The following is a 25573-nucleotide window of genomic DNA, read 5'->3' on the forward strand; positions in this document are numbered from 1 at the left end:
ATGAAACTGCTGTAAGCACTACCTTTTTCCAATGTTTCTTTCAGCAACATCTCCCAAATCATAACATCTTCAAATGAACAACCAACCAGCCCCTCTGCTCTCAATATCAAACCAAAACTGCACCTGGAAGCTCTGTCATTTCTCTAGATGATGTGGCCCAACCAATTCAATGCCCTCAACTCAACTACGCCAAACCCAGCACAGGACCAAGAGCTGTCATTTATCCTGCTAGTAGAGGAGTTGCAAAGCAGTGTGAAGCACAGAAAAATGCAACCCCTCCTTAGTCACACATCAGAACGGAGCTGGGAAGCAGAGCTGCAGCTGCCACACTCACCATCAGTGCAATACAGTACAAATCTATTTCTGTGCTAGCCATATCCAATATCTGTATGAAAGTATCAGAGGCGCACAGTGATGTATTAGGAATCCTTATTTTTTAAATAACTTACCAAGAGAACCACTGCCAGGTTTTATTTAACTTTTATATGGGGGAAAAAAGAAATCCCACAGTAAAACTATAGCATAGGATTTTTTAAAATTATTATTAATTTGAAAAAAAATGGGTGAGATGTATAAATACTTTCAGGTCACAAATCTGATTATTTTACAGTCCTTTTCTATAGCAGTTGCATGCAGGATTAAGGTCTAAATATGCATTTAAATATAAAAAATTAAGAAAGTGAAGTCAGAGCTATCAAAACCTCCCCAAAACCTAAAACTGCCCAGTTTTAAGTACAAAGAATAAGATATTAAAAATGCTTTTATAACAGATCTTTTAAGAAGGCAAGACCCCAATCTGTATCTTCCAAGTATCACACTATTGTCTTTCCTTCCCTATGGTATTTTTTAGTATTTTTCACATTCCTGGCAGCTCATTTTCTCCAAAAATTTCCGAGAGGAAAAAAGAAAAAGATTTTCAAGAAATAGTATTCCCCATCTTTTATGTGACATTCTACTGCAAAAATCTCTGATAGAAAGATTATAGCAAACTTCTCGGGTTATCACAGAAGGGCAAGAACTTTGTAGTATCAGTATTAGCATCCTAATGACACTGGTCAAAATGGCACATGCATCTATGGTAAAGTCAAGTATAAAATATTTCACTTACCAGAAAAATCCCTCTTTACGACATCCCTAAGAAGAAAACCTGTCTGATAGGCAACATTTTATCCATATTAATAACTGCTGTACTAAAACTGTCACATAAGTCTAAAGTTCAGTAATACAACTGCAAAGAAAGAACTGCACTAGTTAAGATACAAAGACTTATCACACACCACAGGAAAAAACACACAACCAATATCAAAATGCAAACAGAAGTAATAACCAAAAAGAACCACCCTGCTTCTACACTAACCTGTTACTCGGTCTCAAGTTTCAAAAGTCAGCAGTGGGACTGATTTTATTTAATAAGTACAAACAGAAGTCTCAAGGTAAAAATACCACCTACTTCAACTGGAAACAAAAAACCGCAGTAAGAAAGTTAAAACAAACAAACAAACCAGTTTGCTAATTTCACATCACTTACCCAACAAGAGATCTAAAGGTATCATCTCTTTTACAGCATCAAGGATTCCTCTTTGCCTGGCCTCTTGGCCATCCAGCTCTCTAGCACACGCCTTGCAGCAGCCACATACAGCGCAGCCTGACTCACCTGAGCCACAGCCACAGATTCTGCAGCAAACAGAGTTATTTATCACTACCTTTATTTTCATGCATTACTGATGCCTTGGTATTTAAAACATATATGCCTACAGACAGAATAATAACGTAATTCTTCCTGAGATAAACAGGAAGTATAGCTAGTTTAAATTCTAGATGCTGTTGCATGATGCCAGAGAGCACACAGTGACCACAAATACCTGAACCAACTTCTCAGCCTTAACTTTTCTTCATTTAATTAAAGTACACTACATGAAAACACAAACAAGGAAACAATGAGCACATGCAATGCTGGAGAAGATGGTAATGGCAATATATAAAGCAGTGATTTTAGGAAGCTTAACCCTGAAAAAACAGACAAAAGCAAATGAAACAACAAGATAAAATTCTTCTGTTACAGGATGAAGAAAGGTTATCCCAAAGCCAGTAGCTCTGTCATTTGGACTGCAGTACTTTATGCCATCTAGGCAAGAGGCAAACTATATTACTCTATATTCAACAGCTTCTAGGAAAGCAGAAAGTATATCCTAAACAGATGTAAATACATTTAAAATGAACTAACTGCAACCACGTCAAGTTGTTTACAAAAATTTTAACTTACTTCTGATTTTAAAAGCACATATCATTTAGATAAACTTCAGTCTAAAATTGTATTGTAAGAACACGATAGTTTGGTTCACATTCAACACACTGTCACTAACACATTTCCTTACCCTCCAGGTACTCTGTCAGGCCGCCCACTGCTAACACAGCTAGCTCCATAGCCTGTGCAGTCTCCACATACAGTGCACACCATGCACTGCTCCAGCTTCCATTTATGCATGCCTGGGGGACACATCATGGACTTCTCATCTTTTTCATCCAGTTCTTCTTCTAGGTCTTCATCCATTGCTGTTGCCATGTTCTCAACTCCAAAACCTAGTAAGATATTGAAACACCAAAAAATAGCTGTTTTCTGAGGCGAACAGTGGCTACTGAAGAAGCTCTGAGGAACACTTATACATCAGATTTTGAAAGGAATGACTACAAATGCCTGATTTGCATGCTCAGCCAGCATGACTGCACTTTTGAAATCTCTCCAAGCATGGGTTGGGGTAGATACCTAGGCTTTGCAACTAAAAGGAATTAAACATTTGTATCCAGTATACTAGTAACAGGTCAATTACTCAGCATGCATAAAACATTCCAATCCTGCAAAGGTGGAGGAGACTGATTCCTCACACCTCGTTTTAGGAGTAAGGGAATTCAATTCAGGTGAATGGAGGAAGAACCGGACGTACATTCATGCCCTGTTCAGGCAAACAGGACAGCCTCAAGACTGAAGGCAAACAAGGAAAAGCAGAAGTTTATTCTTAATAGGGCAACTCCATAGCAATACGATTGCAGTGATGAGGTTTGGTTTTGTTCATTTGTTTTAAAGAAAAGCTCTCTTTCACTGATAAGAGAAAAGCAATTGAGATATTTTTTACATAACTGTATGTTAGTATGGACAGAGCACCAAGTGCCTGACAGGTGTAGCAAAAGCGTTCATTCCTGTCTTTTAAGCACATTGTACATACTTAAACCGTAGTATTAGAATTACATTTTGAATAAAATGCTTATCTATGTTTTTTACTTGTCATATTTTCAAGAACACACACAAAAAAGGAAGGAAATAAATCTAGGTTCCTCACCTTTTCCTCCCTGGCTCATGGAACCTGTGTCTCGTCCACACTGTCCTTTATTATTTACACCAAATGTCCAAACTTCTCCATTTTTCATTAATGCACAGGTGTGAGCTTTGCCCATGGCTACCTGAGTCACAAAGTGCCCTTTCAAATCTGTTACTAAACCTGGGAGACATAAAATAGTTGAGTGGTAAACAGTACTTCCTTCCCGAGGAGGAAACCTCCACAATATAACAAAACGATTAATAGGTACTGACAATTCTTAAATCAAGGGTAAGAGAGAAGAATAGCATATACCCAGAAAAGGTGCTAGAATAAGAACTGAAAGGAGAATTAGTCCTAGATTATTTGTTCTACAAAAAAGAAAAGCTAAAATCAAAACCAACCCCCCCAGACCCCCCAAATCACTACTTCTGAAAAATAATTCTAAAGGAATCATAGCACAATTGGAATTTGTTTCTTTAATATTTTTATTTAAATTGAGATATACTGGATTACAAGCGAATTCAAAGCAGGCCATCATATAAGCAACAAAACTTAGAAGGCCTGATTTTCTGCTGCCTTTCTTCATAACATGCCTCATTTCCGTGACTTTTCCCTGTGTGGCCTTCTAGTGTCTAAGGAAATAACTGATTTTTCTGCCTTAGTGGAAGGGTTAATTTTGGTATTTGTCCCCAGTCTTTCCATGTATTTTCAAAGACCTCAAGGAAACTGTCTTCTCTTTCTTTCCCTCTATTATATTTCACTGAATCAGCAGAGATTCAGAAAGCTATTAGAAGAGTAAGGAGCATACAAACCTCATTTCCACAGGCTAAAACTTTCTTCCAGATTGATTTCAATTATTCTATTTGAGAAATCACTTCAAGACAAAAACTAACTTACTTGTACTATCAGAGTAAATGGCATCTTTTCCAAACATGTAGAGTTCTCCATCTTTTGAAATTACAGAACTGCTTCCATTATTGCAAGCTGTAGATATCACAATCTTTCCTTCCATTTTAATGATTTTTTTAGGTTTATAAGGTTTTGACTGTCGTCTACTTTTAGCTTAAACAAATAAATAAATCACAAGTCATTCTACAAAACAAACTTTAAAACAGTTTTTACCACAAACTGTAACATTTGTTTTATAAATAGGGGTTAATTTTCAGACTGCTACGGAAAAGCTCTGTCAGTATAGTCTCCTGGTCTAATTTTTACTGGATCTACTGGTTTCTCTAAAATTTCAATAGCAAGCAAAATTGTGACTAAATAGGTATATTCCAGTGTTAATTCTTCAAAACCATATATACAGTTTTTTTATATGTATATACACACACACATATATGCGCACGTACACACACATATACACACGCATTGCACTGACAAAGCAACCCACAAGCAAAAAAGTTCTCAGATGGCAATATAGACTAATACATACAAGTGCAGTAACTTCAAAGTGTCACAAATTTAAAAGCTTTTTTTCTTTTTTTAAAGAAAAATATTAATTTCTCAATGTAGTAAGACCATATTTCTAAAATGCTTGAGTCACAACAGATTCCAGTAAAGGGAGAAAGGAAGAAAAGTCCCAGTCAGATTGTATGGCCTTCTGACCAAACCTATCACTGCCTTTTCTCAGAAAAGCTCTAAAACAGCACTCTAACCACACACTGCAAACTGTGCTAAAACTGAGTTTAACATCTCTAGCTGGGAGAGATACTGAAACTGGTTGTCAAGATTTGGGCCCCAGGCAAAATTCAAACCCAGCAGCATTAAGTTCATGTGGAAAGCATCAGCCCAATACAGGAAAAATTAGGAAATCTGTAACAGTAAAGTTCTTGTAACAATCAGGTTTTTGTTTGAGAATGTAACTTCAGAGTTAGTTGCTGTGATCACATTCTAAACAGACTTCTAATAAGGGATAATTATTTTAATGTATCTCTCAGACAGAGGTAGTCCTAGTAATCAGATCTATTACATAAAATATATCTAATTCTATCAACGAAATGCTTATTTGTTCTTTGAAAAAAAATCTTAGCACTGTTCCTCTCAAATTAACAGGTGGTTAACAGGCTTCTATTAACCATTGATCAAACAAACATAATACATACTTGATTCACCATCCTCTCCTTTACTAGCAGAACCTGTGAAGAATATACTTCCATCCTCTGCAACAAGTAAGGCATGTGAACCATCATGGCCAACAGAGAACTGAATAATCTTTGGAGATTTTGTGATTGGTAGTTCAACCCATTTTCCTGCTGATGGACCACCTTGTTTGATTCCAAGGCTCTGATATTTACCAGTATAATAGATCTAGAAGAAAACAGTACATTATCTCCAGTTATGTCACAGCACATAGAAGTTACACCTTTGTTTTGAAAGGATGTTATTTTCAAAATGTACAGATTATTTCCTGATTTTTATTATACCATTTCAATATCTATCCTAAATCTATGAATTTTAATTTCATGCAGGAAGCATTTTGATTAGGTTCTACTTCTTTCAAAATGTGCTTTCTGCTGCATCACAGGGTTAGGTTTAAACGTAATTGTTTTACTAGCAAAGTTGAACACATAAGAGAAAACTATTCAGAGGAAGCTAAACATTTAAAACATTTGAGAGAGAAATGTCAGGTTCATGTAAAAGTCATATGGTATTATAACAATGAAAATAAAAAATTATTACCAAATGACTGCACATTTTACATGGGCTTTAAGGCATGCATTATTTAAAACATTTTCAGCAAATGCACAGTGGCCACTAAGCACCTACACCATAAGATACAATATAATACTTCACATGAACAAATAAAAAACTACTGCTAAGAACAAAAAGGCTTCTTCCAGAACCATGCTATTCAACAGCACGATAAAAAACAGCTAAGTTAACTTTTGTGGGCACCTAGAGGTGTCTTACATTATGCCCTATGCAATGTATTTCATGTATAAGCAAGCTGAACACACCACTTTAGAGATCAAACCCAGGAAATTTGTTCATTTTAATTTGAAGAGGCATTTGTCAGTCTGAAGATCAAATTAGTCTGCCTCCTCTAATGTCTGAAGAGTCCTGCTTTATCAAATTCTGTATTTTTCATTATTGAATTTTATTGGGAACAAATTAGTTCCCATTATTTATGACCATTTTCATCAATCTTGCTGTTTTGATAGGAGTAGAGCAAGGCTTCTATTCCAATAAAGCAACAGAATTCTGATCACAGGAAAACTAAGTTCTATGCTTATGCAAGTAAAAAAAACATTAGTTTCCCAAACTGAAAAAAACACAGTAAGTAATATGAAAAGTCACAGTGAGAATAAGCAAAATTACTTGTAAGTTTCAATGAATATGCAAGTGCCTTAGACAAACTAAACAGTCTCCACTGAGCAGGGCTGTCATATTAAATTATTAAGTACAGGTTTAAAGTCAGCTGAAACCTTCATATAGGGAAGTCTCAAGATAATTTTCTGAAGTATCTGAAAAAAATCAGGCTGGAATTTAAATAAATGACTATGGGTAGATGTTTATAAAAAGGCATGAAGAGGTTGAAAGTCTGCAAGTGTGCTAATACACCATCTGTAGAAAAAAGGTAACCCCTCTAATCCAATACATAAAGCCCCACATTGTCTCCAAGTAAGACTGACTAAAGATTCCTATGAATTTATTAAAACATTTAAGAACAGATTTCCCAAGGGTTCCAACATTGTCTGTTTAAATTTTCCATTAGCCATTTTCATTTTTTACTTTACAGAGGGCTCTGACAATACAGTCATAGAAATTCATTCTAACATATTAAGAAAGTAGAAAGGAATTGTGGAAATGAATAATTAAATTAAAAAAAGATTTAGAAATATATTGATGCAATATAATATTTACTACAAACTGTTTCCAATACCTTTCCACTAGCAGTTTTCATTAGTGCGAATTCTCTTCCAGCACCAAGCACAGCTGATTCCTCATCGAATCCTGTGCCTGCACAAGGAAGATTTCAGTTTAAACAGGTGGTTTCACAGATCATTTTATTCTCTACGAACCTAACTCTGCCAGGGATAATCTGTCACTGAAATCAGACCACAGGAAAGCTTCCAAGAAAGCTGCAAGTGAAATGAAGTTTCGCTGCCACAAGAAGGCTTACTGGGCTAGACCCAGCACAGTTCAAAGGGAAAAAAGAGTTAGCATAAAAACATAAGAGTGGCTGCCCTTGGTCAGACAGGAGGTCCATCTAGACAAATATCTTTTTCTTCTGAAAAAAAGCAGAAACCTAACAGAGCAGAAGAACAAAGCAAATGCCAACTAATATTTCTCCAAAATACTACTTAGACACCAGCAATTTTTACAGCTCAGAAATTTTAATGTGAAGGTGGTTTCCAAGTGTTTTGCATCTTTCAATACATTCATTTTCCATGAATCCAGCAGTCCTTTAAACTTTCGTAAAATTTGTCCCATGGCAAGGAGTTCCATAGCTTAACTACATGTTTTATGAACACTATTATGAAGTCTAAATTTCAAACAGTGATATATTTATTCTAAACTAGAAGAAAATACTGGAAGGCCAAGAGCTATTATGTTTAATTAGAAAGCTAAATGAACTCCATGAATAGCACCATAAACACTCATTTCAAACAGCAGTCTTTCTATATGGGTTACTATGAGTCAAATAATGTTTAAGCAATTTCAAAATCCTTGTACTTCTCCACACATTTATCATAGAGCTGTATCTTCTCGCACATAATAAAGGCCAATAAAGGGAAGGGCAGCGATTCAGTTGTATTAATTGAATTACCAGATGATTAATAATCTTAAAAGAAGAGGACTTACTGATAATGTGCAAATCTTTCTCCAGATCAAACAATGAGATACCACAGGCATGTAAGCATTTTCTTGCAAGCTTAAGCTGCAGTTCTTGCTGCAGTACTGGCTCAGTACTTGTTGCAAATATTCGAACTACAAAGCCATCCTGTAATAAACAAAGTATTCACTTCATACTGCACAATAAATACATTCGTTTAGTTTTCATGGCCTAAGTGCACCTGGTATAATAATATTCCAGATCATATTATCAGATAACACAAAGTTACATTTAACATAGAGGAGAAAATTGTTAACAAAACAAGAAAGTGGCAAACAGGATGAGCTGAAGAGAACCAACTGACAGAGCTTGAATTCAAAATATTTCTGTTATATTATAAAAATAGTGAATTGCTATAGAAACAATTAACTCAATTTCCCTAAAAAAAAAAATCTTGTTTTTACAATTATTTCCATCTACCTGTTAAGCCCTCAACCTCTCCCAATTCAAAACTCAAGATCTGGTGTGCACTTTAACAGTGATTGCATTAAACAGTAGCTAAGAATAGGTTTCTGCTTATGGGTGCATCAACTGGGGCTGGTCTCCAGTGCAAATCTTAACTGGAGATGAAATTCTCATTTTTGGATTACAGTAAGAAACCATAATAGCTCTACTATTTAAAAACATTCTCTTAACTGAGATACTTAACTCAAAAGTATTTATGATTTCTAGATATTTGCATTTGAATAGAGCAGTGGAATAGATTAATCCCGCTTTCCTTACAGATGCATGTCTGGCATCTCCAGACACCCTCCACAGCATTAAACCCTATTCCTCTATTGTAGTCTTCTCACTAGCAAAAAACCAATGGCCAGCCCAAAACTATGAATGTAATAACTGCCTGTCAGACAAAATATACAACAACTAATTCTGTTTTGCCTTTAGTAAATTGACCAATTGTCAATTTTCACATAAAAATCTATAGGAAATTAGCATTTTTTGACACCTCTTCTATCAAAACTAGCTGAAATTGACCAACGAGTACAAAAGTAATTAAAGGAAATTTAATTAAGAGAAAAATTAAGCCCTAGGAAGCTTCCCAGAGAGACCTTGTAGAAGAATAGGCTAAAAAACCCTATTATTCCAGGCATATTATTTTTTCCCCAGAAACAGCAACAAATTTGTTCTTAAAGTTTATTTGAAAAATTATGTTCCATCACAAATCGAAATCGTATGTATGAATACCAAAAATGCTCATCGGGTGCATACATAGCAATTTCTCATTATCTCTACCTACATGTATTTCTTCCTTACTTTTGTTAGCTAGGAAAAAGCCAAACATTTAACTAGAAGGCAACTGTATGCATTTTATAAATTGTTATTACCAGGTGAGAGAAAACATGTTTACCCATCACATGCCACACTTACATCTCTCGATGCTGCTATTTGATTAATATATTCTCCATCAGTGAAGAGGATATTCTGCCCTTCAGTATGACAATCTGTGAGAGAAAGATGGAGTGCACTGCATTAATTTATATTAACATATACTGTTCTCTGCTTCTGCCTTATTCACTGTCACTACTACTAAGAGTTCTAAGAACAGATAGTTTGCCTGAAGAGAGATCACACTACTGATAATATGTTATTTTACTCTAGGATCTCCTCTCTCTCTTACCAAAAGCATATAATACTCCTTTGTCTCTTTAAAACTCTTTCCATTGTGTGAAATAAAAGGGGCTACCCAGTAGAAGTGTCTAGTGACAGGGTAGCCTAAATTATTATAACACAACTAAATTCTGATGTTGCTGGGAGATTTAATCTTTCCCCTGCCCCAAAGACTCTTTTTTGTAGGTTTTTTGCTGTTTTTATTTAATTTTATTTATTTATTTTTAAATCAAGGTTAACACCTTTAAAAAGATATTTGGTCCAGTATATAAAACCTATGGACACAGATGACAATCAAACTTGTCATTATTCATCTAATATTTTCAGTTGTTTATAAATTTTGCTGAACTAATAACTGAAAACAGATCTAGGGTTTTTAGGAAACTACAAGGCATGTATTTGAATGCATCAGGCATTTACTGAAAACAGCTCAGCCATTTCCAAGGAAAAAAGGTAGGGAAAAATATTCTGCCCATATTAGGGGGAAGTTTTCTCTACAGATTTAAAAGTACACACCAACATCATCTCTTCTTCCCTTCTTGCTCCTTGATGGAGCTAGTAAGACAGACAGTGAGATGGTATGGCATGTAATGCCTCTGTTTTATTGATTGCACACAAGAAAGATCTCTTCCAAAAAGAATACACGACAACTGTTTCATGGTCTAAATACCTGCATCATAACCTGAACAAAAATCCAGCAGCACTCAGTTTATCTTGACAAATTTAATACTAGATGAAGCACACAGAATATGCTTCCAGCATTTTTGCTAAGTAGGTAGAGAGCTTTTTTATTAAAACTAATACAGCTGAAAAAATACATTGGAAGAAGTATTTATGAACCCAAAAGCTTGTTTACTATTTCCAGCTGTGCTTCTTAGTCCAAAAGAACACCTTACTTGGGATAGAAGATGCACAAGGTTCTCACATCTTGAAGCGGTAGATCTAAGGCAAGCAACTTCCCTCTTAGAGCCCATAGGTATGAATCACATTGTGCGTAAGCAGCAAACAGAATGGGGAACAACAGATACACTGTAGGATGTTTCTGAACATCCCAAAATATTTCTGAAATGTTATGAAGTTGGATCTCTCATAGGTGAGTATTAGGATCCCTTGAATGGTTAGAAGTTACAAGCTAATACAAGCATAACCGTTGGGGACACAGGGTATTCTAGCCATCACTTGTCCATGCTGTACTGTTTGGCTGGTTTCCTGAGCCACTTTCAAGACGAAGCAAACCTCCTAATAAGCTTTTTGCGGGGTTGTTTGTTTGGGGGAAGGGTGGGAAAAGGAAAATGGGAACAAGGATGTCTTTTTTTTTCTTTCTTTGTTAATGTTCTTCAGAAGACTTCCTAAACATTAGCACTCAATCAGATAACAGCCAGTGGAACCATTAAATACCAAATTAATGGGGAGAGCAAAATATAGAATGCCAATGAAGTATCTGCAAAAAGTAAGATAGTATAAAATGCCTCAACTAGCAAGGAGCTCTTATGACCAACTGTAGTCTTCTTCATTCTGACTTTGGAAATTACTCTTGGGACCAAGAAAAGATAAGAAAGGTTTCTATCTGGAGTTCATTATACCAGAAAGGACTTATGTCTTACCTAAAGAAGCCGGAACATAAGTACAGGCAACTATTAATCATAGCCTTGTTATAGGCTTCAAGAGAAGATGACTGTCAAGTGTCACCTTCAAATAACCGAAAGTGGTTATTAAGTAACATTTACATTTGTCCTAGCCAAAAGAACAAGGCCATATCTGCTCACAGTATAACACTGCAAGATAAACTTGTAGAAGTGCAGAAAGCAAGACAGCACAAGTTCAAGAGCTGAAATGGAAATGGTTGTTACGAGCAACATCATCTAGCATTCATTTTTCTTGACCCTATCACAAATCATACAAAATATACTTGTGTGAGGGAGTTTGAGGGATTTCTGAATGGGTATTCCCATAGTTTTAAGATTTGTTTTTGCAGTAAAGGATTAAGAGATTTTTGTTTAGAACTCATACCAGTGTCTTTTTGAAGTGTAAAGAGGCTGTCTTGCAGAATGGAACTTGCTTTGGCTGAGATTTGCAAAAGAAAGCTAACAGCTCTGAGGTGTAGACTGCAAATGTGTGCAAGTGTCTCAAGACTTGCATGAAGAACACCCATTTGTTTATCAATGGTAACATAATTTAGGACCTCAAAGGGCCCTATTTGTTGAAGCTGCCTTGAGGAGAAGAAAGTGGAAAAGCAATCCCAGAAGGCAATTTGTCAGGCCCTTGAACATGCTTCACTCAAGTGTCACCTACAGCTCCACAAAGACCAAACAGCTTAAATAGACATTCATACTTTAAGGACTTACAAAAGGTTATACAGACTAGATTCTACATCCATATGTGGTTTTAAAAATTACTATTTATGTTTGAAATATAGAAGCCTAGAGAGTTTTTCTGAGGTTTCAATCAGTGCTTTCTTATTTATGTCAGGATGCAACACAAAATCTGTCTTCTGATCTACAAAACAAGCCTGTCATTGTTTGACTGAGAAATAATTATGTGCCTCATCAGCTGTTTGCATGAGGGGTTAAGAACAGATGTATTCCACAGGGAGGTCATTAAAGCACATTCCAGGAACATATTCATTTTCTAAACAGAAACCCAGATTATGATGCTCCTACACATAAAAAACTAACAACAACAGCCACACACCTCCCTCCCCGACCCCATTTAAACATTGGAAGCATTTGTTTTTTGAATGTACCTATATTAAAAACCGATGGTCTTGGTCATAGTTTGTAACCATCTACGCATAAAAGATATTGGAAATGAAGTCATATGTAAGCCAACTGCTCAAAGCTTGAACTAGAAACAAATAAAACTTCTTTAAAAGAGCAGTTAAACTCTTGGGAGTCTTTCAATTAAGATGACTACACATCCTAAAAAGTTGCAATAGTCTTTCAGTAGCTGGAGTAGGTGCAAGACCTCTGAATGAAAAACAGCAGGTAGTCAGATCACACTTGCAAAAAGCAGTCTCTTTCTGACCTCAAAAATCTGTCTTGATTTCTCTTCTGTTTACCTGAAAACACATAGCATGTAAACAGTAAACTATCACCATCTTCAGTCATATCTGGAGTTTCATACCTGGCAAAGCAACTGTGCCATCTTGTTCCAAAGTTTCAGGGTTTATTCTTATGGCTGTCATACTGTGATTATTCACATCTCTGTATAACAAATAGCCCTGGCAAAAGTAAAAATACATTAGTATGAAATATTCTCAAATACATCAAAGGGTATTGTGAAAAATGAAAAAAAAAATCCATCATTATTTTAGATATTCTGTAAAAACTTTGGAAATCTTTTACTTTTAAATAAAGTTTGCTTCATTTTGATAACTAACTTTTTCCACTAACAAAATTCTAGGACAAAAATGGTAAATTTGGCCCCCTCCACACTGTCTTCATGCTGTGATCAGCATGCTGATGCTCATAAACAGCTTTTGAAGCCACATGTAGTAATTCCCTATTCTTCATACAGCTATAAAATACAATAAAAAGGCACAGCCATAATAAAAAAAACAAACGAACAAAACACCCCACACCACACAAGCTCCTGTCCCCACCTTCCAAATCAATAAAAGATCCCCAGGAATTCTAGGAAGGAGGTGTGTATATTGCTCTATATAATCCAATGAACACTAATGAGTATTAATACATGTATTAAGACTAGAGGATTTTTCAAAAATGTTAATTATTTTAACTATCTTGACTACCACTAAAAAATCTGTTTTGACAAAAACATGATTTCATGTATGTATTCTTTCTCAGCTCTTTACCAAAGAGAACCCCCAAAGCATGCGGTGATTTTGGTGACAGCAGCCATGATATGAAAGGTTGCACACAGTAAGTTATTATATTGCTCACCTCCCAGTTGCTAACCAAACCTAGGAGAAGGGAGATATTCAGACCTAATGATTTCTCTCTTTCAGTTTCTCTATGTGCAAAATACCTTCATCTTCCCAAAATTATGTATTCTGGTCAGCAGTCCACATTGACAAGTCTTTGGTGTACCAAAAGAATATCTTCTCTGTGTTCATAGATTTCTTTTTTTTTTTTTTTAAGGCTTGATTCAGTCACCAGTTTAGTAGGTTTCTCAGTAAAAAGATGTGCCTACTTGGAACTTGCATTTCAGGTTTATTACTTATAGCTATATCTTTGAGTGTACACATAAACAAATACAGTCCAGTAAGTTTTGGTTGAGCTTTATCTACAGAGCTTGCAAAACTCCCCAATTCTGCATAACACAAATGATCCGTAAGAGAGACAACAAAGTAACTTTGCGCTCACATCTTTTTGATCCCACAATGACAGTGAACCCTTCATGGAGCAGAGTAGAAACATGATTAGGGAATTTACTCCCAGACAATACTTCTGATATAAAAGCAGCTACAGGAAAGGAAAAAGATTACTTAAGGGCATTTATCAAGGTATTCATTCAATGGAACTGAGGCCAAGCAAACTAGTATTTACCCATAGGAGGGTTCTAGATGCCAGGATGAACAAAGACTAAATAACTATTCTGACAGTGGCAATGTCACACCAAGAGATTTGACAATGGCTCGCACTTGCTTTAAGTGTGAATAGTCTCAGGTGAGAATCCTGTATGTCTAAGAACGGACTTATTTCACAGGGAGGTCTCTTAAAGCATATTCCCAGAATATCTTCATTATTCAAAGAATAAGAGATCCTGGTTATGATCATCTAATTAAAACAAAAAACCCTAAATCACTCCCATCTAAACTGCTTGAATTTCTCTGGATAAAGCAATCTGTGTGATGAGTGGGGAGGGGAAATCACAATCAAACTAGGAAAAATAAGTAAAGAGCATCGAGGTAGATAGAAAAGCTTCAGTCTAAAGTAATTTAGACATGAAATAAGAAAAATGACTTGAACTTGAGCTGACTTAATCAAGCAGTTGAAGGTAAATGAGATCAAGGGCACATCCCACCTCCTTTACAGCTACACATTCAACAGTAAGTGCGATTTTCACATCCTCCTATAAATATAGCGTCAGCCTGACATTTTTCCAACTAGCAGTGGTTTTATATGGGTACAGCCACTGTGCGACACATTTGTTGCACACACCTGTGCAAGCACTCAAAAAACAGTATTAAATATATTTATAGCCAATATATTTATAGTCATATACAGAATGCCCCAAAATGTAACTACAGATAGTTAAACTCTACAGTTGCTATTTCTTTCCAAACTGATAAAAAAAGGCTCCTGAGTGTATGCCTCCTGCCATATTTGTATTGCATCAATATATTTTTTGGTAATATATCTGTTTTAATACTAAGCAAAACCAGATTTCACTCAGTTAATAGTAAAAATAATACAATAAAATTTGCTAAGTAGTTCCAAAATGAAGCAAATTCAGTGTTCTCTCACTTCGGAATTTCTGAACACTCAATGGAAACACCAGGATTCTAAACAAAACCTATTTTTTTTTAAATGAATGATACATGTATAGAAAAAGGTGGTTGATATTCCAAAAAGCTGACTAATTGAAAAAAATATATATCCAAACACAGCTAACTCTTTGCAGAGGTAATGTCAACAATATCTCTACTTGTGGTGCAATTATATATACCCTCCCCCCCAAACAATTACTTTTTGTAAATAGTTATTTTTATCATCTAGAAATTGTATTCCTATACTGTTTTGTTATGACAGCATATGCATTTACGCCAACTTCATCAAGAGCACATCAATTAAGAGCAACTGCACAATTTTAAATTTAAATGCTAAACCATCATAGTCTGAAAAAGTGTTACAGTGACAGCACAAATAAATAATACTTTTCATTAATCCTTTCTATAGGCCAGTACAAGTAAGTGTTCCCCATCTTTAACAACCATAATTTAAAAGTTAGGTTTTTGGTGCTGACTTTATAATCAAAACAAAAGGAACAATACAACAGCCATGCAGGCTTACCCTAAGCCAAGCTCTACTTGAATTATAGATTTGGGCAGGGGGTTATGTTCTAGGTATTCACTTACCTGAGCATAGCCTAACCAGGATTTTTTTTCCTTTCTGTTTTTGATGCGAGATGTAGAATTGTATATATGGCCCTGAAAAAACAAAAAACAAAAAAAAACCCCCAAAATAGTTTAACAAATGTCAGAATGACAATTTTACAGTTACTCATTTATCATCTAAATAACAATGTCTTCAAACATACCAAGAATTAAAAAAAAAAAGAAAAACCTGTAAAATGCTCACAGAAATCAGAAGAGTTTAGAAAGAGTGTAAAAGAACTAATCATTAGTAAGCCACAAAACATTTTTAAAAGCAACAGAATATCATAAAAGTTAATATTTTAACTGCCATTCACCAGACAAGAAATCACCTTACCCTCACTGTCCCACTATATCCAGAGCCAATTCTGTAAAGTCCATCTTTACATAAGAGATAGAGGAAAAAACCATCACTCTGAAGTAGGCACTGGTCATCATCATCTACAGATATTTCTTTCAATGGCCATTTGTGCATCAGGGCTGCTTTCTTTATCCCATTACTGAACCAGTCCTGGATTTGGATTTTGCCCACCAGAACTGCCTGTACACTCCTCTGAAGAGAGTTTAAAATGGTTGGCACCTAACAGTAAAATAAATAATGAGACTATGGTACTTGCATCACAATATTTTAGATTAGATAGTAGAACTACAAAGAGCTTAAATTCACACTCCAAAAACCCATTTGCCCATTTTTTATGTTCTATTTTATGTACTATCTCCAACTCGAGAGACAAAGAAACATCCATTTCAAAAACAGTAAGAAAAGAAGGTAACTGAATTTACATATTAGATCTTCTCAGAACTCATGCACACATGATTTACACAAAATTCCAGATAAAAAGAAGATTTAGTGTGAGACCTGAATAGTTTGACAAGCATGGCTGCCATTATTGGTGAGGATAGCAGAGATTGCTTGCAGTGTTCTTCCTGTCTCTCCCCAGGCAGCTACCAAACTGAAGAGGCAAGCGCAGGAAAGTGCTGTCAAGGACTGTCCTGTACTGTCATTCATCCCTGTGCTTCGGACAGTTATCTCCAGAAGAAGCTGGAACAGGGATTCTGCAAATAAAATGCGACAATTACCTAGGCAAGTCACCAAACCATACTAAGCAGGTTTCCAGTCAATGGGAGATTAATTTTAAACCTACAAAATACACAGTACATATCTTTCCTCAGCCGTTAAGTTAGCCCTATTTTCAGTTTCTCCTGATACACTGTATTGATGGTTAAAATTATGCCAGTGAACGAGGAGAAGAGACCAGCAAAGGGCACTACACTGCCGTGGAGCTTCAGTGAGCCATTAGTTCTAAAGAACAGAACATAGAAACAAAAAACATGGTAAAGCCCTGAACTCGCAATAAAAAAAAAAAAAAAAAAATCAGTATGACCCCAGATGTGTATTTTAATACCATCATTTACTTTATCATAAAAATCATTAATAGTAAACACTTACTTATGTACACACATGAACCTAGTCAAAAGCATCTGAAAATTATCAAAGGTCAGGAAATTCTGACTAAGATTCTAGCATAGGATGCTTTCTCTCCTGCCCTCAAGTATACGGGCTTACCTGAACAGTTTTGGAACATGAAACAGTTTCCAACTCCAAAGTAGACACCAAAGAAAAACAATTTAAAAGTAATTCTACTCTGAAAAAGAGTAACATTTTATTCTTTCAAGTGCAATTTATGTCAATTACTTTCAGAACATATTGCATGTTTGATGTCTCCGATCAACATTCAAAAGTTAAAACAACCTATTTTCACCAGTGATCGCTCATACTGGTCTTTCTACATAAAAAGTCAAGAGATGAGATTACAAAATACTTCCAGTAGGTGCAAATTATGTTACTCCTTGAGCAGAATACAGTTTCTAACATTAGTGATTCCTCCTTCTGTTTAGCTACTAATCAGTGGCAGAAAAGAAACAAAGCATCTTATTTAGATAGGCTTGCAACAGTCACTCTTAACTTTTCATTCTTCTTCCCCTGGAAAAAAGTCTTGATATTCACAATGACTGAAGAATAAGAAGACCCTCAATCCTTCTGTCACAGTGGAACACATATTAATAATTAATGGACCAAAAGGAATTATTTACCTGCCCAGACAAGCTAGTTCAATACTGAGATTACATGCAGGTCTTGACCAACCCTTGTCTAATCTTTATGACCGCTGCCCATGTTGAAGCATATCGCATTTCTCAGAAATTAGCATTTCAAATCAGTATCTTGAAAATTATTTTTACCATATGCTTTATTTTTTTAAGCACTGTTTAGTGGCTGAACATCTATAGCAATCAAGATAGAAACAAAAAGCTACCTCAACTTTTATGACAGTATATATAAATAATCACTGTAAGGCAATAATAATCAAAACCAAGCCTCCTTTCTAGCTTTATGTTCTCTGAAACCTCACTTCAATACAATATAAAAGCTTTCTGAAATAAGTTACTATGATCTTTGGAAATAGAACACTGGCCATAACATAGAAACACACAGGTAGGTAGTCTGAAGAATTTTTTGTTTGTTTGTTTTAAAAAACAACAGATGTTACAGTCCAGCTTTCCTCGCAATTCTATAAACCAGTAAAAACTATGGTTATTGCCAGGGGATAACTATTTGAACTGACAGGACAGCATAATCAATCATATATTCACAGCCATTAAGAGCTGAACTTTTGTTTTCAGCACCACTAAAAGCGAAAGGGTTTTCCAGATAAACTTCTGGATGGTACGTGGAAACAAAAGCACGAATTCTAACAATTTAGGCAGCTTCATATAAATTCTAATATTATATTATAATATTAAATACTTAAGTGACAGAATAGAGCGGTAGATCAGGACAGAATTTCCCTGTAGAATTATTTTCTTTCCATTAAGACCAAATATTTTGGAGATTCAGTAAAGCAAATGAATCACAATTTATTAGGCTACCAGGTTACTATGTTTCTGCAAGACTTTACACTACACAAGTGCAAAATACTGTTTTTTTGTTTTTTAAAAACACCTTTACATGTCACCATTTCTGTTCTACAAAAGATTAATGGCGAGAAAGTAGTTACATACACCATAAGGGCAAACACTTCAGAATCAAGTCAGTCAATTCAGAAGAGAAAACAAGCATAAACCTGTATTAATTAGAACAAGGGAAAAATGCTACTGTCTCACAGATACTTGCTAGAACCATTTCTTTCTATAAAATAAAGTAAGGGGGGAAAATAAAGTAAAAGGGGGGAGGGGGGAGAAAGATATTACCTAGCACTTCAGGAGGCTCTGATTGGAGGCCTTCTGGCTGCTGGCCCTGGAGGACATTCAGTAGGGCTTGTAGACTCCTGAGACACAAGGATGGATGAGAAAATCTTGTCTCCTTTATCAGTTCAAAGACTTCACATAACCCAACTTCAATGATCTAAAAAAGTACAAGATATTTTAGAACATCTGATAACATGATGCTTTTGGATCTTCATCAATAATGGTACCTCCTAATGTTCACAGGACAGTTATTTGAATAATACTGTGTAGTACAGAATTTAATAGCAACTCAGAGAAAGAAATAATCAAACCCAAGATTTACTTACACAACTGTAATAGTAAATATTTAACAGAAGTTACATCTGTTATATGAAAGACATATCTAAACAGAGTAATAATTCCCTGGAAAAAGAAAATAAGGAAACTTCAAATTTTGGACAGAGTCAGGAATGTAAGACAAACCATGCTTCTGACTCCTTCTAATTTCATTGAGTTCACACTTTAATTGAGAGACCTTATTTCCTTTTTCCTCACTCATTAATGTGAGCAAGCAAGTGAGAACTTGTTTACAACCAGAGTTCCCCACTTGAGTAATATTACATTTCTCAGCTGATACTGGCAGCATTAATACTTTCCCCTCAAAAGCCTCAGACTGTTTTTGCTACAACATAAAAAAAAATGAAGGTTAGTTACTTGTGACAAAAACTCTGTATGTACTTGTCACAGACACACGTTATGCCAACTAATACAGCATCTGTAAGAGTACTGTTGCAACCACTCTTAACTTTCCCTTTTTAGCATTCCTGAATATTCTGAGATTACAATTATGCTTCCCTCCACTGACTGTTCCTTTCAGGAATTTCTCAAATTCAGTACTTCTAATAATTATGTGTATGAAAGAAAAGAAAGTGGGGTGAACTCCTGTTACAAACAAGCAAGCAAGCACATCTTCAAAAGTTCACTGTGTGTTTCTATTTAGAAATCTAAAGCTAAGATTTCAAGAGACAGGCCTCAATGCTTAGAGTATTTAATACAGATTTACCTTTGATTAAGATTGAAGAAAAAAGACTGAAATGTGAAAATAAATAAAATGGTTAACAGAACTGCCACTCATGTTTAAAACGGGGCTACAGATCTATTCTGACAGCCAGCTAAAATGTCTACTAGATGACTTGTAATGATCTTTTCTGTCACCTTATTTGTCTCACTCCTGTCTTTCAGAAGTTATTTTACCACCTGTTTGACTGTTGGAGGAAGAATAAAAACAAAAATCAAATCAAGTCTCCAAAGTGCAACAGCAATTTTCCTGCAGACTGCATCTTACATTTCCCTCCTTTCCTTTGAAGGAATGAAATACATGCATGGAATCTACAGAAAAAAAATTGTCAACAAAATGACAGCATGGATGTTTTTGCTAGGATCCAAAACCCAACATAATCTTGCAGGCTAAAGAATAAGATGCGCTGTAGAACATGTCTGGAAACTTTCTTTCCAGTGATAATACTTCTGAGATAAGTCTAGAAGTTTTATCTGATCTTCAAACAGAAGACCTGTTTCACAGATGACAGAGGAAGCTGGAGAAAGCAGAGAACATAACACATGAAAAACAGAAGAGAAATTAATTTGGTGAACTTTCACTGCAATAGTAACTAACTTGGAGTCAACAATAGATATTTATACTGGAATTTATCCAAATCTACACAGATTTTATTTAGTATCCAAGATAGCAGATTGGATAGGTTTCTTAAAACAAGTCTCTTCGCTTTTATGCCTACTATAAAGCTGGCAGACAGATCCAAGTAACACAAATTTAACAGGGAAAAAGCACAGTAAGCAAATACTAAACAAAATTTAGTGACATATCACTGGAAACCAGAGAGGTTTGTGTTCATTCACTGCTACAGCCAAGAGGAAACAAGATAATGGTATCTCACATCCATGACCCCTCTTTTACAGTCCAAAAGCCCTTTATTTAGTTTTATCCCCAGAGGTTTCACAAGTGTTGCTAGGAGAACAGATGGGGCACACATGCAGTTTAGGAGACTAAGCTGAGAAAAACCCACTATCTGAGCTACACTGAGGCAGAGGGTACTGAAAAATATGAGCATTATTAAAAAAGCAACAGCAAAACTTCTTCCAAATCCCAACAGAATAAAAACAGTTCTTTTCAAGACACCTTAAACTTTTTTCTCTCAGCTCTCTGAAGATTCTGAGCCAAAACAAGTGCTGCTGCAGTCTCGATTTCTGTGTGTCACAGCCTGCCAGCTTCCACTGACACTCAGTGTACATCCATCCTCTTGCTCCCTTTCTAACATCTTTGAGACTTAAAAGCATAAGCTTGCCTTATGAATGGTGCATATCATTTCTATCCTGGATGTAGACATTATGACCTATAACTAATTGCTCAAAACAAACAAAACTTCAGGAAGTCTCATCTACACTACCATTTTTATTTAACTTTCCCCTTGTAATTGTGTGATTTAATACCTGCATTAATTTATATGTATTTTTAAGAATAAATAATGATACGTAATATGTTTACTATTTTGCATTACTTTACATGTATACATACAGAATACTTCACACAGTTAACACTCTCCAAATGAATTTTAAAAGACTTAAAATATTTCTAAAGAGAATAATTGTTTTTTCCTTTGTGTTACAACTTGAAAATTTTAAACTCTGACACGCTTAACAGCAATCTTTTAGTTTCCACATGCAAGTGTTGTCTGTGCCATGGTAAATCTTATCCTTCTCTGAGTATCATCTAATTCCAGAATCTTTTTGGAACTCCAGTCCATTCTTTACAACATTAGATTGCTTTTTAATTAAAGTTTTAAATGAAGCATCTGTAAGAACTTGTCTCACTTATAATCCATGTGAAGTCATATACAGTGCATAAATAATGCTAACTTTTTCCTGCTGATTGTGTATTATTTTGCAACTATATGCACTGAAATTTCAGTTATCAAGTTGTGCAGTTACCTAGTTTACATTCCTCCCCAATTCTCCACTGCTATTTCCAGAATACCAATTTTGTCCTTTGGATAAAACTTTCTAAACACAATCATCTATAAATTCCTAATTTTCTAAGCAACTAGAATATTCAACAAAATTACTGCAGCAGTAGCCTTTTTAATTCAGTATTTGTAATGTGATTAGAACAAAGAAGCAAGGAAAATTACTCTGAATAAGTTTTTAGACTCAAAGAAAAACAAAAGGAAACAGGATTCATAGCACTAATAAGCTAACAATGAACAAAACTGAATCTGCAGCAGTTACATAGTACAAAACAAGTGGATTTACGAGCAAATTAAAAAATTAAGAAAAAAGTTCAGTAACTCCTATATAGAGGATTTCTGACTTTCCACTGTTAATCCTACTATCATCATAGAATAACAGATTAATCTCAAATGGTTGGGGGGGGAAGATTGTTGTACTATACTGTCTAAAAATCTTAATGCACATTACTAACCACCTATGAGTATCTATGAGAAAAAGGCACTAAAGCTAAAAAAGGAAGAATTTTAAAAAATTAAGGTAATAAGAATAATTCACAGTTACTGCAACTGCATGTATAACCTGCAGATCATCTTAAAAAACAACCCACCAACTGAATTCCAATAATAAAGAGAATGTAAGAGCTACCTTATCTGCATTTTGTGCAGACTTTTGAAGCTGCATGTTATTTTCAAGTAAAAGTACTTATAAAAGAATATTTAATTGACTAATATTAATTATTTGGCATGTACCTAAATCTTTCTAATTCAGCAAATGCATCTATCTTTCATTGAAAGGGCTAAGAAACTCCTCTTGTAGGAAAGATGTGTTTTCTCCTATTATCTAAGAACTGCAAGCGCTCTCTGCATTTGACAATCACACTTGCAGATGATTCTGGACTAGATGGACTATGAATGTAACAATTCCTATTTTCCAAGCAGCTATCTTATAATCCTGTTCTTTTTTCCCCTACAAAGAACATACCAACTTCAGACCACATACATGGCACACTTGAAATGGTATCCAGTTACTTGCCTTTGGAAGTTTAATGGGTGGCTCTTTGGATTCCTCTTCTTCATCACTGTCTGAATCGCCACTCTGTACACTGTTCTTTGAAGCCAAAGATACGGATGCTTCCTTTTTTTGCCACTCCAATACACAATGGCGGACATTGCAGTAAACATTAAAAGCTGAAGGGTTGCTATGTAATCTGATATCCGGTATGGTTATTGTACTCTCTAGGTTCTCTGTCTGAAAAACAAGATTGGTTTTTAACAGAAAGTAAAATTGTTTTGCATGAAGTTTATTAGTAGTTTCAAGCTTCAAGCTAAAAAAATTTCAAGCCAAAGATAAGTCATCTCAACAGTCTCGCATTAATTTTGGCCAATCAAGTGATTCTCAAACTGGTGACTGAACTTTCTTGTTAGGACACTAACTATATTTTAGGTAGGGAAGAAAGGAGGAAGACGAAGAAATCCCCAAACATTCCATCTGGCTTCAGTCCCTATCTCACATAACTTAATGAGGCCACTGGGATGAGAAACAAACAAGGCCAAAGGCAGTGCAGGCTTGAGAACTGTCCACACTGTCCAATGCCTCTGCCAGCTGACTGTCAGATTTCAAGATATATCTCCTGAACAGGGATCAGTTTTATTATTATTATTGAATTTTAAAGTGTGTTATTATTGTAGTTGTTAACTTTAAATTTTATTATTATTCTGTTTATTAAATTTATATTAAAAATTTTAAACATCATTAGTTTTTTCATCCATGCAATGGCAGGTTCAAAAAATCCCCACTGCAAGATGTGGTGGATAATATTACACAATTAGAAAAGAAACAAAAACATAACAGATACATTCTTGAATGAGAAGCCTGTCAAGGCTTATGAAGGAAAAGGACACCATCTTGTTTTCAGAAACCCTGAGCCACAAAATAAGATTTGGAAAACTGCTGTGGGAAACCACCACTACACAAATGCTTGCCATCCCCTTTCCTAGCTATCTACTACTAGCGTACAGGCAGCCACTGCTGAGTCCCAGAATAGCCTACATGGGGCTGTCATGAGACTTGGAAAAACATTTCTTACGTTCTTCTCCATACCTTCCCTTTTTGCGAGGCAGGAGGAATGAGTAACTAAAGAAAAAAAAAAAAAACACCCACAAACACAACACACAAAAACCCCACACCAAAACAAACAAAAAAGAACAGGCAAGGTAGTACTTTCTCCTGGGTCACTTACCATCACAGAGTGTTATGAGCCTAGACTATGAAGGAATAGCCCAGTATAAGGAAAGGTAAAGGGAAAGAAGCAATTCCCTAGAATACCTCTATGTAGACAGAGGACCCAGAGACTAGAGAGACAGGAAGGCCTAGGTTAAGAATGCAGGACAACTGTGCTTAAACATGGAATGTAAAATCTGAAGGGGGATTAGGCTAGACTGAGTCAGGTTCATGACCAACTTCATACGGTTTTTTTGTTTCTTGTATTTTTAGGGCATGTGGGGGAGAGAACTTTTTACTCTTATATTTTAAGAGGGAGATAAATATTTACAAATGCAGTCATTCATATGGCAGGGAAGTACACCACAAATTATGTTACAGCAATTTGGACTAGATCAGAGGGTCGAAATACACATACATATGGGAGAGAAGTGATGAGAAAAGGATCTTAAAACTATTAGAGAAGAAGTTAAAAAGTTTGAGAACCACTGAACTGGATAAAGTTTAAAGGAGGTGATTTATTTTTCTATAATATGGTATAACTTTGTACATCAAAACAAAGCAATGATTCATAATGCATTTTTATCTGCATATAGGTTTTAATTATTACCAGAAATAACACGAGCTAGGTTAGAACATTTAATACCATGTTCGGTAACACCTAACAACAGAAGATTTAGATCAAATTCAAAATATTTCATAGGTTGTATATTTCTTTTTGACTACAGTATTATTCTAACTGTACTGGTATAAGTTTGAGTATCCTTCACTTGCATTATTATTGCAAAGTTATTCCAGATTAAGACATTAAGCAGCAGTGGTTTAGTCCAAAACCTGTTTTATCCAACAGAGACAGAGCATGTTAATTTTTCTTACTTGTGTCAGTGCTAACAGTAGCACACACACACAAAAATGAAGACAACGTAAGAAAAAGCTGAAAAAAACAGTTCTACACACACACACACACACACACACACACACACTGAAAGACTTTTTGAGCACAACAGAACTCATCACTAAGGCTGCAAAGACAACGTAAGTTTAGTTCTCAGTCAACATGAAAATCTTTGAGCTAACAAAGAAAGCTGCTACTAAAAACCCGAGAGATTAAGCAATGTAAGAACAAGATATAGCTTGCTGTATTATTCCAATATCAAATTATATTAAAATAGATTTGGATTGATACCAATGATAACGTGCTATTATACTCTTTAAAAGTTTATTTGGCACCAGAAAACTAAACGGTTCATTGCCACAGACAGATAAGAATCACGAGTTATAAGA

General features: G+C 35.3%; 1 protein-coding gene across 17 annotated transcripts in view; it reads right to left on the bottom strand.

The window, feature by feature from the left end:
* MYCBP2 (MYC binding protein 2) overlaps positions 1–25573 on the bottom strand; it is a 218533-nt gene that overhangs the window by 159186 nt on the left and 33774 nt on the right. For 16 of the 17 annotated variants that reach the window (XM_067292987.1, XM_067293046.1, XM_067292996.1 and 13 more), the window contains exons 3-16: positions 23102–23317; positions 19070–19223; positions 16680–16876; positions 16158–16400; positions 15803–15874; positions 12886–12982; positions 9523–9596; positions 8124–8262; positions 7201–7277; positions 5420–5624; positions 4212–4376; positions 3336–3494; positions 2376–2580; positions 1529–1674 (exon numbers count right to left, since the gene is read on the bottom strand). In XM_067292987.1, the coding sequence (XP_067149088.1) occupies positions 1529–1674; positions 2376–2580; positions 3336–3494; positions 4212–4376; positions 5420–5624; positions 7201–7277; positions 8124–8262; positions 9523–9596; positions 12886–12982; positions 15803–15874; positions 16158–16400; positions 16680–16876; positions 19070–19223; positions 23102–23317 (2149 nt within the window). The remainder of the gene's footprint in view (positions 1–1528; positions 1675–2375; positions 2581–3335; positions 3495–4211; positions 4377–5419; positions 5625–7200; positions 7278–8123; positions 8263–9522; positions 9597–12885; positions 12983–15802; positions 15875–16157; positions 16401–16679; positions 16877–19069; positions 19224–23101; positions 23318–25573) is intronic. The other variant, XM_067293019.1, reaches the window with a different exon arrangement.

This window comes from Apteryx mantelli, chromosome 1 (genome assembly GCF_036417845.1).
Source record: "Apteryx mantelli isolate bAptMan1 chromosome 1, bAptMan1.hap1, whole genome shotgun sequence".
In the NCBI taxonomy this organism is placed as follows: Eukaryota; Metazoa; Chordata; class Aves; order Apterygiformes; family Apterygidae; genus Apteryx; species Apteryx mantelli.